The sequence below is a fragment of the Peromyscus leucopus genome, chromosome 8a, assembly GCF_004664715.2.
Source record: "Peromyscus leucopus breed LL Stock chromosome 8a, UCI_PerLeu_2.1, whole genome shotgun sequence".
NCBI classification, from domain to species: Eukaryota; Metazoa; Chordata; class Mammalia; order Rodentia; family Cricetidae; genus Peromyscus; species Peromyscus leucopus.
Genome location: NC_051085.1, coordinates 25,268,964 through 25,287,531, shown reverse-complemented (window position 1 = coordinate 25,287,531; position 18,568 = coordinate 25,268,964). Strand labels below are relative to the sequence as shown.

The following is an 18,568-nucleotide window of genomic DNA, read 5'->3' as shown; positions in this document are numbered from 1 at the left end:
TTTCTCTCTGTTTTACTATTTTATCCTTGGGGTAAGTTTGAGGGATAAGAAGATTGGAAAGATATATTTTACTCATAAATCTCTTTGCTTATTTAATTAATCTTAGCCCAAAATTTTAGCTAGACCTACAGTAAATTTTGAATGGGCTGGATGATATTATTGCAAATATTAATTTGTTGTACATATACAACAGTATTTTAGTAAAATAAATTTTTGTGAATAAGGAAATTTCTAAGGTATTTACATTTATTTTAAAGCTTTCAATACAATAAATGTTCATAAGTACTCAGTAAGTCAAGTACAAGAGTGAGTGATTAAAGCAATAAAATATTGTTTATGAACAAATATTTAAATAACACCATACACCAGATCCTATTTAGGTAAAAACATTTTCTTTTCTGACCCAGCATATGTCTATTTGATTTGTTATGATGACATATTTGTGATTTTAATGATTAAAAAGAATGCTAGCTTCATGGCACTGAAGTTGTTATTGTTTATATTCTTACTAAAGGATTATTTTGGTTAGCAGTGCTTTTCTTGATATATCCATGAACATACTGTCATGACGTGATATCACCTGTGAATAGACTAGTTAGCTTCCATTTCACCTATTTCATTACTGCTAACAGAAATATCAAAAGGTAAGCAGAAGGTGGTAAATATTTTCTTTTTGTATATATATATGTATGTTTTTATACTACCAAATACTAATTTTTTCTGTTAGTATTCTTCAGAGAAATATATATTCATGTATATATACATACTTATACACATATAACTGGTCAGTATACATAGTATCATTTGTTTATGTAAAAGAATTGACTTTTTCAAATGTGGAGCTGGTAATAAGTTCTAAGTCTGTAGGGCAGGCAGGCAGGGTGGAAACTCAGGCATCAATTAATGCTGGAACCTTGAGGCAGAATTTCTGTTTTCTGGGAAACCCTTGGTCTAAGACCTTCAATTGAGTTCGGGTGTTAGTTACGTAGACATGGCATCTTCACAGTCAAACTTAGATTAGGGCTTAATTAAGCAGGAATTCTAGCCTAATCCTGTTTACATGTAAAAATAATCATGGTGTGGCTGCAAAAGGAGATTCTGTCTTAAAAACAAACAAACAAAACAAAAAACCTAAACCAATAGAAAATATACTGAAATATATCATCTAGTATAAAACACATTAATAACATGTTTTTCTCAGATGTGATTTAAAAAAAAAAACCTCAAAGCATGAGAGGTAAAATGTGTTGTAAATAAACATATAGCAAGAACATGCATCTTTGTTTTTAAATGACTTGATTTCTCAATGAGGATCATGGGATATTTTCTTCAAATCTCAATGTTTAGAACAAATCTATATTTTTTAATGTTTAAAAATATGAACAAGTGTTAGCTGTACACAGTGGTACCCACTTTTTTATGTGTGTTGGTGTTCTGCCTGAATGAGTGTGTCGGGCACCCTGGAACTGGAGTCACAGACAGCTATGTGGGTGCCCACTTTTAATCTGAATACTTGGAAGGCATAGGCAGACAGAACTCTGTGAGTGTTGGGCCAGGCTGGTCTGCATAGTGAGTTCCAGGATAGCCAGAGTTACATAGTGAGACCTTGTCTTGAAAAATTCAAATATAAACAAACAAATGAACAAATAAATAAAATAATTTTTTAAAACTTTAGAAATTAAATAAGTAAAATGTGAACATGAGAAGTTAAAGGAGACTATCTAGAGAAACACCAGAGTATAACCCTTGTTCACTTGAAATAAATCTGAATAAATTTTAAAAAATCACAAAATAAGTACCAAGAAAATTTGGGTTAAAATGGTTGAGTTAGAAAGTAAATTTTAATTTAAGAGTCTGGAAAAATTCAGAACTCAGAAATCACCAGTAAGACTCATAACTGTTGTGTAACAAAGAGGATTATCCATTCCAAGAATGTAACAAAACAAATTCACTGGCTGATATACAGCCACAGAATTTATAAAAGTGCTTTTGTAAAACAAGCAAATATGTACCTTAAAAGGCAGTTGACAAAGAAATCAAGCTTACAAAGTGAAACTGCCCAATGAGTAAGTAATGACCCTGCTATTAAATAACAATACAGGAGAAATGTAAGTGGGGAGAAACCATGGCTGTGTAACTTATGAGAACTTGTTTCACGTGGTACTCCCCTGCCTTCATGTCCTCAGTAAGACCACCCAAGCAAATGTTCAGTATTCTACAAGTGAAAATTATGTATCCAAGGAAACATGCATTGCCCAACATCAACCAAGATTAAATGTAATTGTTTGTTTTCTTTTGGAAGATATTTTTTAGTGGGTCCTAAAAACTCAGACTGAGATAAGAGGGCCTCTCTGGTGGGTCATGCAGAAAGGTAGAACCCTCTGAATAACATTTGGAGAGAAAGGGGGGGAGGGAAGGAAGGAGGGGAGGAGAGAGAGAAAGAGGGGGGGGGAGATGACTCAGGCACACACACAGAGAGGAACCAGTCTTGGTTTGTTAGAGAAAATGGAATCAAATTGCTTTTCATAACAACTCCCTTTGGATAACCTGATAACATACCCGGCCAGAATAATTCATATTTACCCAGAAGGAAAATTTGGGAAGTCTAAACTATGGTTGTCAAGTACATATTGCTTCTGCTTCAGTCTAGTTTCAAACTAAAAAATTTGCAACAAATACCTCCAGGAATGCCTCTCACGCTGAGTTACTGCTGTCTTATCTGTCTGTCATTTTGAAGTCAAAGACAGTGCCTCAGCAAGTGACATTTTCTAACTCAGCTTATATTCTCTCTATATCCTTTTTTATCAGGAAAGAAGATTGCATTTTTCCCATTGTAAAATAACAAGTGCTTCTTAAAAGAACTCATAACACACACACACACACACATACACACACATACACAGATGTATGTGCAACTGCACATACACATATACACAAAACAACCAGAACTATATTTTACAAAATGTAATTGGATAATTAAAATGATTTATAAATTTATTTAAAATGTGATTTTCCTTCTCCTACTATGGATATTTTAAATAAAAGCATGTGACACTGTTTTCTAAGAACAATGAAAGTGCAGGAGAGATGTAGGGGTGATTCTTTGCTGTAACTGTACTCACATAAGAATAGTTACATCTACCCCACATTTAAAACATAGGATGTCAAGTTTTGTTCACCTGCACACCCTTTGTGAGCCTCCTGCTAAAACGGGAAGGTTTCATTTCAGAACAAAGAATTCACATCTTGTATCATGCTTTTTGAACACAATATTCCTAGGCAGAGATTTGTGGTATATAATGTCTTTAGCCTTGCCTGTTTCATGAATTTTGGAAGGCATTCTTCTGTTACTTCTAACATCTGTTCCCTCTTTCTCTTATTCTTACTGTTCCCATGTCATGTGTGACACATCTTTTATAACTGTCCTACTATTTATGGCTATTGTATTTCATTCTTTTCAATCCTTCTGCCTTCACTTTAGGACATTTTATTGGCTTATCTTCCAACTTCTCACTTCTTTCCTTGACTGTATCTAGTCTACTGTGTAATCCGTCAAGTCATTCTTTGTTTCTGTTCCAGTTTCTTTTTCCCCTCGACTTCCCACCTCTCTCTTGCATTATCCATCTTTTTTTTTTCTTCTTCAATGTGTCTCTTTGCATACCGATCATTCATTAAATACTGGATCAGATACTTCCAAAATCTCTTCCACATTTGAATTTGGTTTGTTTCCTGACTGCTATTGGTTCATTGGTAATTAGGGTCTCATTGGTAATTCAGGCTGGCCTTAAGATGACCATGAACTCCTGATTCTCCTGCCTCCATCTTCCAAGTGCTGGGATTACAGGCACGAATTCAACTTGAATTTGGTTGTAACAGGTGCTTTGCTTCATCAGGTTGCCCTTTGCCGTCTACAACGTACAATTATTCACTATGGGAAGCCAGACAAGATGCTTCAAGTGGAAGAAACAAAGTTAAATAGTGACTAGTGAGATGCTTCTATGTTTAGAGAGAAGGTGTTTTTTACTGTGGGTGCTGTAGCTGTGTCAAAGGCTAAAATTTCCTGCCGTGTCTTTGCTCAGCCCTGCTTGCCTTTCTCTAGAGACTCCTTCATAGCTAGGATCTCAGACATCATCCTTTCATTCAGAATCCTGCTATAGTATAGGAGTTGTTAAAACCTTTGGCCAGTGAGGTACTGCATTATCTTATGATTAAGGTTTAGTTACTCAGTGAGCCTGTGTTTCTTGGCTATGGTTTTCACAAGTGCTGTATGGGGATGACAGTCTCTCTATCCTGAGCTGGAGTTGGGTATTCCCCTTCCCCTATGTGGAAACAGAAGAGGTTGTTGGGTATTTCCCCTTTCCCATGTAAAACCTGAAGTAAAGTTGACTTGGGTTGGGTAAGTCCTTCCTTCCAGTTGGTTAGGCTTTGGTAAAACCCCACATGCAGGCTAGGATCTGATAAAATAATTGTCCCTAGACCAGTCCTCTGAGGAGATCAGAGGCTCTGGTAGCAGCCTTTATTCATCACCTTGCAAAATGCGCGAGGGGGTTTTTCCTCTCGTCTTCACCTAGAGAACCTGGTGTATTTTCTGGAAAGAAGGCGCGGGAATGAGTAGGGGCCCTGCAAAGCACTGCCCATAAAAGTTAGTCTCCAGTTCACACTTGGGTTCCGGCAACTAATCAATAGCCCTCTAACATTCTTACTAGTGTTTGGATTCCAGCAGAAGTTCTGCTCACAGTGAACTGTGACTCTGTATCATCTACACTTTAGTTTTAGGTGTCCTATTTCCCTATGACCCCCATTCACTGATGGACCTAAAATGTATTGCCTATGCTATTTCCCTGTGTGTTTAGGCATATACCAAGTGATTTTGTTTGGTGGGTTTTGTCTTTGTTTTTGTTTTGATGAAGAATAAAGTGTTGGGCATAAAAAAAAGTTCCCTTTGCCAATATTTTTAGACCCTTATGTCTCTGTTATCTTATAGAAGTTTGAGAAAGGCTCATTTCATAGAGTAGACCATTGAATGAGAGAAATTTCAACTTTAAGGGACTCAGCTTAAACGGAGTCTATGTGCTTTGATAATAAAACTATTTTCACCTAGGAAAATTTAAATGGAAGTATACTTTACTTCCATTTACTTTTAGTGTTCACTCAAAGGACATTGACATGACATCTGCTTTTCTGTCATTTGATTCTGTATCTCCTATGATGGAGCCATCATTCTAGACTGGAATATATTGTTGAGCAAAACAGCGAAAGACTTTTGATCTTGGTTATACACTGCAGTAATAAATAGTAGGAAATGGTCATCATGAAAGTGTAAGCTCTGTGAAATGATTGAAAGTAAAGGAAGGCATGAAAGATGCCAAAACAGAAGAATACAGGGCAGGCACGGGTTATCATTTTAAGCAGGACATTTAGAGTAGATCACATGGAACAGGCGATGTTTGAGCAGACTTGAAGGGGAAGAGAGGTCTGCCATGAACATATCTAGCCAGGGGACCTACAGGCAGATGAGACAGAGTGTGGCAAAGGAAAAGGATTGGTGACAAGAGCTCAGAGAGAGGGCGATGAGTTAGAGTGAGGCATCTTAGCAGATGAGATCAAAGTGGTACCACAGACCAGGTAAGGACTTGGATTTATTTCCTACTGTGGTTCTATGAACAGATGGTAGATATAATCATTTTAGAACCTAAAAAGAATATCTGGCTACTCTTTTGAAATCTGGCATTATCATTGGGAAGACTTGGAAAAAAAAAACAGGTAAGAAATGATGTGGCACAGACAAGAATTGTCTTGATTAGGGTGGGGTTCCTCAGGTAGTTGAAAAAGAGGAAATTTGAAGGTGTCTCTGGGATTGGTAGAATGAAGAAAGACAAAGAAGATGGAGAAAGAATTGGATAATGCTTGCTTTGTGGGGAAGGGCAGACTTCAAGAATGTTAATTTTGAGCCACCTACTATGTGTACTTAAATAGATACATGGAATTGAGGGGAATTACTTGGCTAGAACAGTAGCAAATAGGTGCCATTTAAAGGCATAAACACATAATGCGAAGATTATAGATAGAGAACTGTAGGTGAAGGGTGTAAATAGAGAATGACAGCTACGACACTTTAAAAGGCATGTGTATGTGAGCAGTGGGTGGCGTGGAAAGAAAAGAAACAAAAAAGTGAGAAAAATCATACAAAAAAAAAAAAAAAGAGGAAAATAGATCCAAGTGGAAGGAATCAAACTGCTTTGTCCAATGCTATTGGTATATTATGAAAAACAATACAGAAGAGTTAGAAATCCAAGGACCAACTCACAGCCACTTTTTATTATACTCACAGATTAGGGTGTCTTGCAACTCTCATCAGAGAAACTTCATTGTGCAGCAGATGGAGACTGACACAGAGACAAGTAACTGGCCAAAGTGTAGAGAATAAGCGCCTGTGGAGTCCTCAGCCCTACAGAGAGACATCTCTATCACACCCCTTCCTCCCACAGCTTGGGGACCATTGCTGAAGAGGGTGCAGGAAGACTGTAAGACCCGGAGGCAGTGGGTGGCTAGAGCTTTCTGTACACAGTTGGGCGGCTGTTATATGAACGTACAGCCATTTTGACAGCATGCATACGGCCTGTGCAAACTCAAGCCAACTCAAATCATAACACAGAGATGGAGGATGAGCATGGCGTCTCATCCCCGGCTGAGGAGCTATTGGTAATTGATAGCTGCTGGCTGGGAAAGAGAAATTTAGTTTTCTTTTAGCGTTTTGGCTTCTTGCCGCTCTAATACACTCTACTGTACGGTTATACACCCAAGTGTATATATATAGGCAGTCCTAATTTGACTTGATGGATTTTAAAAGAAATATATAATGGCACAAAGTTGGGTGGGTATGGAATAGGGGATGAGTAGGGGAATAGATGGGGGTTGAAAATGATCAAAATGCAATGTATATAAATCTTGAATTGCTAAAAAAAAATTTTTAAAAAGAAATAGAAGTACCGTCGATAGGTGAGCAATTGGACACAGAAAATTTGAATACAGGGGTTAGGCAGCTTGGCCTGAGATTTCTTCAGAGCCCATGGCAACCTCCAAAAGTAAGAAAGCTACTTTTTGCACACTGCACCCACTATGATGCAACATAGGTAAGGACCTGGCTTGCATTATGGCCCTGATGTTCTGATGGAATAATTCAGAGATACCTCAAAATTCCAAATGACGTCTAGTCGACCAATCTCTAGTTGAAACCAGGATGGCCAGCTACAGCTTGTTCTAAAATGCTGAAAACTGGCCATTTTTATTTAATTAACAAGGTTTTAGTTTCTAAAATTGCATGGATTTAAGAAGTCCATGACATATATTCTTATAAGCTTTATAAAATGAACTGAAAAATAAGAGAACTTGGGATATATTTTTCCTTAGAGTTCTTCTCTTTGTTATTTCTTATTTTAAGTGAGCCTATAAATTTTATAGCATTTAATTGTAGAGGTCACCACTGATTTAACTTTATTTTGCTTTTAAATAAAACAATATTTTTAATATTTTCTAAGCTCTCATGAAAGTATTTTCTAAGCTCTCATGTTTTTAATTTTCAAGAACATGGGTAAAGTGTCTGATGTGGTGTCACATGTCTATAATGTCAGCTCTTGAGTAGAAGAGGTAAGAGGATCATTACATGGTGAGGCCTGTCTGGGATATACAGTGAATTCCAGGTTATGAGCCTTGTCTACAGAGTTAGGCCCTGTCTTCAAACAAACAAACACCAATAAGAAACCCCACAACACACAGCTCTACCCAATTCCAATGAACCTACCCCCCCTCAAAAAACAATAACCAACCGAACAACCAAACAAGAACACTGACTTACAGTAACTAGACATGGGGGGGGGGAACAATATGAATTTAAGAAAACGCTTATAAAATTTGTGTTAGAAAGATGTCAAAATATATGCTGTTATAAAATCATTTTTAATTCGAGAATATTTGTAATAATATTTTGAGATTACAATCTGGAGAACAATTAGGTACTATGAACACAATGTTCCAAGTGACTCTTAAATCTCAGAGTTCTTAGAATTCCAGTTTACTTGTTCTCAGTGACACAGTTGTGTTTACTATATGTATTTTTTTACTGTGACCCACCCTATAACAGCATTTCTATTTAGGAAAAATATAGCACTGGTGGAAAAAAGTTAACACTGACATTTAAAAAACATCTGTCTTTAATGCCATGCTAAAAGTATATTACTTTTTGTGGGTTTTTTTGTTATGTTGTTTTACCCTGAAGGATAAGATTTGTATAATGGTTATGTTTGGAGCCTTATAAATGAGCTTTGCCTAAATTACCAGACTGGTTCCTATAATAATTTTACAAATAATTCCTTGGTCTCAAAATTATGGCTTAAAATATAATTTTATCAAATAAAAATCAAATAAATAACTTATCAAATAATTATAAAACTTTCACACATAACTATTTATATGCTTTATATGTATGTATGATACATGTCATAAAGTGTATGCACACTTGCAAGAATGAGTAACATTTGAGTCAGGGGAGTGATTACTGTAGCAGGAATCTTAAAAGGTCTTATTAATTAAATCAAACCTAAGGCCAGTTATTGTGGTGAATGCTGGAAGATCAGAGAAGCAGAATAAGCCACAGCTACCTCACCTTGCCAGTTCCTCAGCTGATCCTGTTTTCTCAGACTGGAAACCTCTGAGTCCTTATTCAAATGAATCTCAGCTGAACTGCTTCTCGAAATCCTGAATGCTTAACCAGTCAAATGCTTCTAGTTTCTGGTCTCCACGCCTTGTATATCTTTTTGCTTTCTGCCATCACTCTTTGGGATTAAAGGCGTGAATCACCATGCCTAGCAGTTTTCAGTGTGGCCTTGAACTCAGAGATCCAGGGGGTTCTCTGCCTCTGGAATGCTAGGGTTAAAGGTATGAGTGCCATCATTTTCTAGCCTCTGTATCTAGTGACTGTTCTGTTCTCTGACCCCAGGTAAGTTTATTAGGGTGCACAATATTTGGGGGAACACAATACCACCAGAGATTACCATTTGTAGTAGTAAGGAGGAAGTGATTTTTGGTAAGGTTTATAGGGATATAAGAAGGGATTGGATAATGTCTATGTCTTGAGCTAAATATGTTGACCTATGTATTTCTTTTATCATAAAGTTTCAAAACTGAAAAGTCTCACATAAGGAAAATTATATCATGATTATTTGAGTTCTTTTTTCCCTCCTAGATGAAATTTATCTATGGGAGCAGGAGACCATCTCATAGAAAGCATTTTGAACAAAATGTCAGATTTTTTTTTTCTTTTTCATTTTCAGTTCAAAAGGACATAGTCCGGATTCTCCCCAGTTTAGATGTTGAAGTCAAAGATATTACTGACTCTTATGATGCTAACTGGTTTCTTCAGTTGCTGTCTACAGAAGATCTTTTTGAAATGACCAGCAAAGAGTTTCCTATAGTAGCTGAAGTCATCGAAGTGTCTCAAGGGAACCAACTGTCCCCAAGTATCTTACAGCCTGGGAAAACCATTGTGATCCACAAAAAGTACCAGGCTTCGAGGATCCTAGCTTCAGAAATTCGAAGCAATTTCCCTAAAAGACACTTCTTGATCCCCAGTAGCTACAAAGGCAAGTTCAAAAGGAGACCCCGGGAATTCCCAACGGCCTATGACCTGCAGATATCTAAGACTGAGAAGGAAACTCTCCACGTGGTGGCCACCAAAGCCTTCCACACACTTCACAAAGAGCTGTCCTCTGTGTCTGTTGGGGACCAGTTCCTAGTGCATCATTCAGAGACCACAGAAGTCGTCTTTGAGGGAACAAGAACAGTGAATGTTCTGGCCTGTGAAAAAATCCTCAGTAAGTCCTACGAGGCAGCATGGCTTCCTCTGTACATGGAAGGAGGTTTTGTAGAGGTGATTCATGACAAGAAACAGTACCAACTTTCAGAGCTCTGTACACAGTTCCGCTGGCCCTTCAATGTGAAGGTGTCTGTGAGAGATCTCTTCATTAAAGATGACATTTTGGCAGCTACTCCAGGGCTGCAGTTGGAGGAGGATATTACAGACTCTTACCTACTTGTCAGTGACTTTGCCAACCCCGGGGAATGTTGGGAAATTCCTATGGGCCGATTGAATATGACGGTTCAGTTAGTTAGTAGTAGTAATTTGCCTATGGATACAGGACCAATTGAAGTTAGGACTCTGGTAGAAGAGATCACTGAAGAACAATATTACATGATGAGGAGGTATGAAAGTTCTCTCTCACATCCCCCACCTCGCCCTCCCAAGCACCCCTCAGCAGAGGAAATGAAGTTAACCCTGCTCAGTTTAGCAGAAGAAAGAACAGGAGATCTACCCAAGTCTCCCAAGGTAAGACACCGATTTCACAGATTTTTCTCTTCTTGAGATAATAAGTTTCTAGTTGCTTCCGAGTTTGCCTTTTTCTTGCTTTCATTTCTTTCCTACCAATTTGAAACAAGCCTGTGCAATGCATGCTAGATGAATGAACATCAGCATAGGAGAAACCGTTGCAGCATGTTGTACTTTGATGCTTCATGAGTAGATGTGGCATGAAATCTGTGTTGAGTTAGAAATAGAATTGAAGACATTTGGTTATGACTGTGAAAGCTGCCATTCCAATGGGTTTTGACAATTAAACATGTTGAATCAATCAGATACCTCAGAAGAAATTCCCTTTTATTTTGGAAATGTGGCTCATTTTTCTTAGGTAGAATTATCTTAATACTTCACCAAGGAAATAAGCATACAATAAACTCCCATCATCTGGGGGCGGGTAGGAGTTTACTGGTAACATGCATCCCTTAACACATGTCTTCATTTTGTTTTATGTTCAGAAAGATGTAAAAATATCTTGGCAGAACTGTGTGTGAGAATGTGAGCATCTGCCCACATAAAGCCTCTTAGAATTGTAATCTTTAACAGTTCTACTGAAAAATAAAATCAATAAACGTAGAGGCACCACAGGATCTCTATGGAATTATCAAATCCACAACTGCTCAAGATGGTAGACCACAGTTCAGCATCATTTGTACTTGATGTCATTGAATCTTAAACACTGCCTGCTGGCTACCTGAACTGAGCTTGTCCTTGCCCAGGACATACATGGATTTTTGTGTGTGTGGCTGAGGTTCTGTGGTATATGGAAGGAGTGTGTTCTGTCCCAGCAGATGTTGTGCTAGAAGCACAAGGAAAACAAAACAGTTAGTAAAAGAGATACTTCCTGTGCGTTCCTCATATTCAGGAACGATGGTATCACTGGGCATCAAGACTCATAGATGGATGTGGATATGCTTGCAGTTGCATATTTCAAAGACTGTTCTAATTGTATGCTAAAGGAATCCTTAAGGATCACCACAGCCATTTTCTCGAAGAAAAAAAGAAAAGATAAAACCAGCAAAAAAAATTTCTATCTGGAAGAATAATTTTTTAAAAGATGACAAAACAAAACAGTTCCAAAATAAAACTGATTAGCTCAAGTGAAGGGTTTCTTTGATTCTTATACTTTGATACTATCACTGGTGGTCAGGGTGTAGGCCTAGTATTCCCAGCTTCTTGGCATCTTATTTCAAGAATGAAGAAAAAAAAACATATATTTTCAAGAGTAGCAAGAAAACAATATTCAAAGCAAAGCAATAGAACAGATAAAAATACACCCTTAGAAGTGATGGAGTGCCACATGAGTGAAGGTATTCAAGGACCCCATTATTGTTTGGGGCTCTCATTTATTGGTTGTCAACTTGGCATACATGGGAAGAGGGACACTCAATTGATGGAATGCCTCCATCTTATTGGCCTGTGGGTATGTCTGTGAGGCATGCCTGTGGTGACTAGGGACATAGTTTGGGTGGTTGTCCATTTCAATTGACAAGCTTACATAGGCTTTGCTTACTGTGTATGACCCTTCTTAGCATGCATCTGATTTTAATTACATATAGGCAGAAGGTGAATAGAATATTGCTAGCAGATTACTGTGTACATTGTTCATAGAGGTGTGTGTGTGTGTGTGTGTGTGTGTGTGTGTGTGTGTGTGTGTGTGTAATATTTGTGGGTTGAAAGTCTCAGGTTGCCAAGTGCCTGATGTGTATGAGGGATGTGTGTATAACCAAGCCAAGTAGAGTTCCAAGCGACTAAGCTATTTCCTATTCTTGCCTGCTTCAAAGTGAAAAATAGATGTTTTCCTATTTTTTATCAGTGGGCAGTATAATATCACCCACCCAGAGATGTGTACACCTAACTTCCCAGAATCTACCAGGATATAACAAGGCATGGCAAAAGAAATTTTCACATATGCTTAAAATCCAGGACCTCATAATGAGATTATCCTGCAGTATCCAGATAGATCTAACTTAAGCACTGAAGTCTGTGGTAATGTTTTGTTTGTGCTCTAACAAACAAAGCTTGCCTGAAGATCAGAGGGTGGAGCCAGCCAACAGTTAACCATAGAGGTCTGGAGGTCTTTACAGAGAGACAGGAAGTGATATGGTTAGGTGGAGAGAGGAATATAAGGTTGGAAGAGATAGGAGCTCAGCCTCTTTTTGGCTGAGAACTTCATAGAGGTAAGAACTAGTGGCTGGCTGCTCTGCCTCTCTGATCTTTCAGCTTTCACCCCATAATACATGACTCCAGGTTTTTATTATTAAGACCAATTAGAATTAGTGTTACAGAAGTATTCACAAAGAACTTTTCCAGTGGAGGACAGCATTATGTGAGATGTGTTTAAAGAAGAATGCCCAAAGAGACAATGTTCCTGTTTTCAGTGAGAGAGGCAGGGAGTCAGACATAAAGTGTTGACAATGCTTCTCCAGAGTCAGAAAGCACAGACAAACAGTCTTCCTTAGATGGTCCAGAAAGAGACAGCTTAGCTGGCGATATGCCAGTTTAACCCAATCAGATCTGGGTTGGACCTCTGACTTGCTGGACTCTAAGATAATAAAATTATGCTATTTAAAATAATAAATGTATAGTAACATTATAGCAAGAATAAAAATATGATTTAAAGATGTTTAGGGATTAATAAAAGCCTTGAATAGCTAAATCTCTGTATATGAGCTAGGCCATATACTGCTGAAAAGTGATTTGTTTGTTTGTTTGTGACAGTGATGCTGTATAACCCAGGCTAGCCTCATCTCATGTTCTTCTTGCCTTAGCCTCCTGAATAGCTAAGAGATTTGTACCACAAATAACCCACCTTCAAATCTATAACCCACCTTTCCTTTCCCTCCCTTCCCTTTCTATCTCTTCCCCAACTGCTCCCCTTCTTTCCTCCCTCCCTCTCTCTTCCTTCCTCTCTCCTTCCTCACCCTGTCATAGTTAGTATTGGTTGTCACGTTGATATCCCTGAAAAGAGTGACCCTCAGTTGATGGAATGCCTCCATCTGATTGGCCTTTGGGTATGTCTTTGGGGTATTTTATTAACTGCTAATTGATATAGGAAGGTGTGGCCTACTATGAGCAGTACCATTTCTAAATAAGGGGTCTGGTGCTATGTAATAAAGGGAGCTCAAGAAGTAAGAGAAAGTAAGCCTGTAGATAGCAGTGCTCCATGGATTCTGCTTTACTTCCTGCCTTCAGGTTCCTGCCGTGAGATCCTGTCTTGGTTTCTCTTCATGATGGACTATAACATGTAAGCCAGATAATACCTCCTAGTTGCTTTTGATCAATGTTTATCACACTAACAGAAGCAAACCAGAATACACCTTTTCTTTATTTTCTACCTTTTAAAGTGAGTTTTATCGGCTCCTGTGCCCATGGGGAACCTGAGGGCACAGCTAAGCTTTAGAACCAGTGGGAGCGGGGATCTTGAGAATAGCAACAGTAATATTTGTTTTCCTTTTTCTATTGGTTTTACTTTCTCCAGCTAGTTTTGTTTGCACATGTCACAACACTTCTAAGAGTTCCTGTATCATATATTTCAGTTTCAATACTAGAAAAGAAAACTGTCTCATTATCTAGACTGAATTGAAAAAGAGAAAAGACATAGGTTAGAGTGACTCAGCCAGTTTACTGCTTGCCTCAACTCTAGGCCAAGTTGATGAATGTTTTAGTCTTAAATTCATGACTAGAAGACTTACAAAGAAAACAAATATTCTGGTCTTAGAATTCTGGAGGCTAGGAAGTGCAGCATCAAGTTGCTATTGAGTTTGTTCTCCAGTTCCAAGATGGAATCTTGTTCCTGTATCCCCCAGAAAGGAGAGCACCATTTCCTCATATACCAGAAATTCAGAAGAGGGGACACTCATCCCTCAAGACTTTTAACAATAAAGTTCTTAAGTATACTTTTGCATGGCTGTATCTTTTGGGCTAAGCTCTTTCAATCCATCCCACCTCCTCCTACTATTGCATTAGTGTGAAGTTGCTTGCATGAGCTTTGGAAGAGACAAAAAGCATCCAAATAAACCAAAGCAGTGAAGAAGACTATCAGGTCTGGCCACCTCAAAAACTAGAGGCAAAAAATTAAGGTGATATAAAATAACAGATGTCTACTACCTTCCCAAAATTAAAGATTTAAAAATCTTAAACCAAGAAAACATTCATAGATTAAAGTAGATTAAATTTTTTTTAAATACCTTATAAAGGTAGAAAATGATTTAGGTGTTTTGTTAGGAGGAGAGTACATATCTCATGTACTAAAATGACTAAATTGATGTATGCTGATTTCAAGATCTACATAGTAATTTGTTGTTTTCTAACTAGATCCAGGTGAGTTCATGGTGTTGAGACCTGAATCCTGCTGTGAACAATGATGGCTTGGAGTTGGTAAAGAGTTATGAAGTTCTAGAACTATTTTTATTTGAGGAACAAGAGCTGAGTGACAGCTTAAATTTGAAAGACTTGACACTAGGTGATATTATACATTTAAGGAGCTGTTCAAAGCCTGAAGAGATGACACACTGTAGCTAGAGTTTTCCTGCCTTGCCCACAGTCAGGACAAATCTTTGTCACCCGCCAGTCCCACACCCACTCAGACCCAACCAAGTAAACACAGAGACTTATTTGCTTACAAACTGTATGGCGGTGGCAGGCTTCTTGCTAACTGTTCTTATAGCTTAAATTAATCCATTTCCATAAATCTATACCTTACCACGTGGCTCATGGCTTACTGGCATCTTCATATGCTGCTTGTCCTGGTGGCAGCTGGCAGTGACTCCTTCTGCCTTCCTGTTCTTTCTTTTCTCCTCTCTGTTAGTCCCGCCTATACTTCCTGCCTAGCCACTGGCCAATCAGTATTTTATTTATTGACCAATCAGAGCAACACATTTGCCATACAGAACATCCCACAGCAACACACACCTGTCATTGTATCACTTGAGATGTAGAGACAGGAGGGTTTCCCTAGGCCAGCCTAGGCTGTACCATGAAATCCCTTCTCAAAATCAACAAATAAAAACAGGTAACTCTTATGTAGCAAGTACAGATTCAGTTTTAGTATCTCCAACTTTGGTTGAGTTGAAGGATTTGATGCAATCCTGTTGTGACAGACTGCATGTGCTTAAAAAAAAAAGATTAGAGCAGAAGATAGGGATGTTGTTTGTTTTTGCTCTTGGGGGGGGGATGCCACCCAGCTCCCAAAAAAATCACACATGGAGGCTTATTCTTAATTATGAATGTCCGACCTTAGCTTGGCTTAGTTTCTAGCCAGCTTTCCTTAACTAATTATCCTATCTACCTTTTGCTTCTGGGCTTTTCCCATTCTCTTACTTCTGTAAATCTTACTCTTATTCCATGGTTTGCTGTGTAGTTGGGTGTCTGACCCCTGGAGTCTTCCTCCTTCTCTGGCTCCTTGATTTTTCGCCTTCTCCCTGATTTCTCCTTCTATTTATCTTTTCTGCCTGTCAGCCCCACCTATTCCTTCTCCTGCCTTGCTATTGGCCGGTTCTTTGTTAGACCATCAGGTGTTTTACACAGGCACAGCAACACAGCTTCACAGAGTTAAACAAATGCGACATAAAGTAACACACCTACTACACAGGGATGGTGGATCAAGGGTGGTGTTAGTGGGCTCCTCACTGGCCCATTGAGAAGAATGCACAATTTCTTGTTTCAGTGAGTTCCATCAATTCTCATGTGCCTAAAAACAAAGCACTTTTCTCTGAAATCTCTTAAAAACATCACTGACATTACCATTTACCTATGTTCGGACCTATTGGCTTCCTCATCTTCAATAATTTTTACCCACCATGAAGATTGGGATTTGCTCAGTGGATCATTGATGGAACACAACAGGTCTGTCAGTTTCTGTGTAACATACCCAGGAAGTCTTAAAACCAATGGTTTCTTATTGTCTCAGTACACGCTTCCATCTTTTGTATTCCCTGGGATAACTGTAGTAATGTTTTTCTCTCATCTATGCTCTTGAAATAATTGGGTTTAAGATTTTTTAATGTTTAACATCAGGGAGCCACCATTTAAAACAAGCCTAGGAGTCTTGGGGTTTTACATGGGATATTGCTTTAAATTTGGAGAACACTTTGTGAGGGTTATTCAGAGTTTAAATATGCAGACTCACTTAACTCATTAAAATGCCTTTTTATATGCACAGAAAAGATTGCTAGATGCTTCATTATATGGGTTTACTTTTGCTTTCTTAATGGGTCATTAACTAGATCATTTCTTGCAATGCTAAGTAGCAACGAATGTATAGGTAGGCTAAAAGTAAGAATCTAAAATGTATTAAGAATTAGTCAAATCCATCTGTGGTCAGTTAGCAGCACTATTAGTTCATCTAAGATGTTTGGAAATTAAGAATATATGGGGACATTTCATAAGAACTAGGTGCAATTAAAGAATTCTTTTCCATGGTAAGTTTACCAACTATTCTCTTGTGTTGGCAATACCCCAGCAAGGACAAAAGAAATGTCAGTAGAAACTTGAAGACTGTGACTTAGGTACAGGCTGAAGCATGTGAGGGGACACTGAATATTAAGGAAGGACAACTACATCAAGGTCAACATAGTTTGACATGGATTTTATCACTTGCGAGAAACGATATTCATATATGGGTAATAATGTACAGAATCTAAACATAGGTGGGGCATTCTAGGGAATCTGCACAATTCTTTTATGCTGATAACATAATGTGAAAAAAAATCCTTTAAATTCTATGCAGTTGGAGTTTTAATTAGACAGATACATGTTACCACGTAGCTGAATAAACAAAACCATGCCGCCACTGTGTCCTGAAGAGGAATGATGTAGGGTAGACTCCTGCTCGCAGGTGTGGTTTCTGTGTCAGAAGTAGTTTCAGGTAGCTTGGAAGAACATAGCCTCGATGGGGTTTTGCCTGTCATGGATATAAATGGCTATAGCTTTTGGGTACCACAAAGGAGAAATGTAACTCCTATATTCTGATGAAAGGACCTATAACCGGAGAGGAAAAACAAACCTTTGGTTGAAAGATGAGATATTCCACATCTTTAGGGACTGTAGCTGGGCCCAGAAATCTTGCATTTCATGAACTCTGTTTGGCCATTTAATGCCCCCTGTGTCCACTTGTTCCTGGAATTTCTAGACTTCTGTGGACAAGAACACCCACAGGAGACGTTGAGGCAAGGAGCCAGGGAGGCAGTGATGGCGAAGTTTTGTGTAACAAGCGAAATAGGAATGCTGCCCCAGAGTGAGAGCTGGGGCTGCAAAAGGCAGGAGAGGCAGGGTTCTGCGCGTTGCAGAAAGAACACATGCACAGCTGCTGCGGCGACTGGCCTGTCACTTCTGAGCTTAGCTGTGGCAGTGGAATCTTATTAAAGACATCCAGGCTCCGGGGCTACACGGAGATGAGCGCGGCAGACACTCAGTTGTCATTGACAGGATTCCATCCCAAATACTGTGGTTTTTGTTTTCTTTTGCGTTCCCTGGATGTGCTGTAGGTATTAGGAGTGTTGAAAGAGACGTCATTGTAGAAGCTGCGAATCTTCTTTCTCTCTGAACGGAGAAGATTTTCATTATAGCAGTTTTCAAAGACCACAGGCATTGAGGATGGAAAACAGACATCCTTAAAAACTTCCCATTTGAATCTAGAAAAAAAAAAAAAAGACAAATGGATGGCATGGAGGAGCCTCTCAGAAAATATGGCCATTTTTAGTTAGGAGGTACAAGTTTTACACTTAAAAAAATCAGATATTTATCTATTGTTCTTACAGCATGGCACAGATTAATAAGTCATCATTTTCAAGTTGAGTTTGAAGTGCGACCCTTTGGGATGTCAATTACCAAATGCAGAAGAAAACAGTGAAACTTATGGAAGAGGTGGACTGAGCATGAATAAACAAAGTGTTAGGTGGAAACTGCCAGATGTGAGCAGTTCAGAGCATTGGTCGCTCCAGGTTCGATTCCCAGAACCCACAGGGCCATCCTCAACCATCTTTAGCTCCAATTCCAGGCTCCTAACTACTCTCTAGCCCCCATATGCACAAATTTCTTATGCATATCAAATGACTTTCAGTGGAATTAATTATTTATATACATTCATTCATGAACTCACTAGAAGTTACATCATAATTTTCTTCTGAAATCTGTTTAAGGCGCTAGAGAGATGGCTCA

General features: G+C 38.5%; 1 protein-coding gene across 1 annotated transcript in view; it reads left to right on the top strand.

Moving 5' to 3' along the window:
- Themis (thymocyte selection associated) overlaps positions 1–18,568 on the top strand; it is a 188,492-nt gene that overhangs the window by 81,038 nt on the left and 88,886 nt on the right. Inside the window, exon 4 of the mRNA XM_028877336.2 lies at positions 9,330–10,381. Within this exon, the coding sequence (XP_028733169.1) occupies positions 9,330–10,381 (1,052 nt within the window). The remainder of the gene's footprint in view (positions 1–9,329; positions 10,382–18,568) is intronic.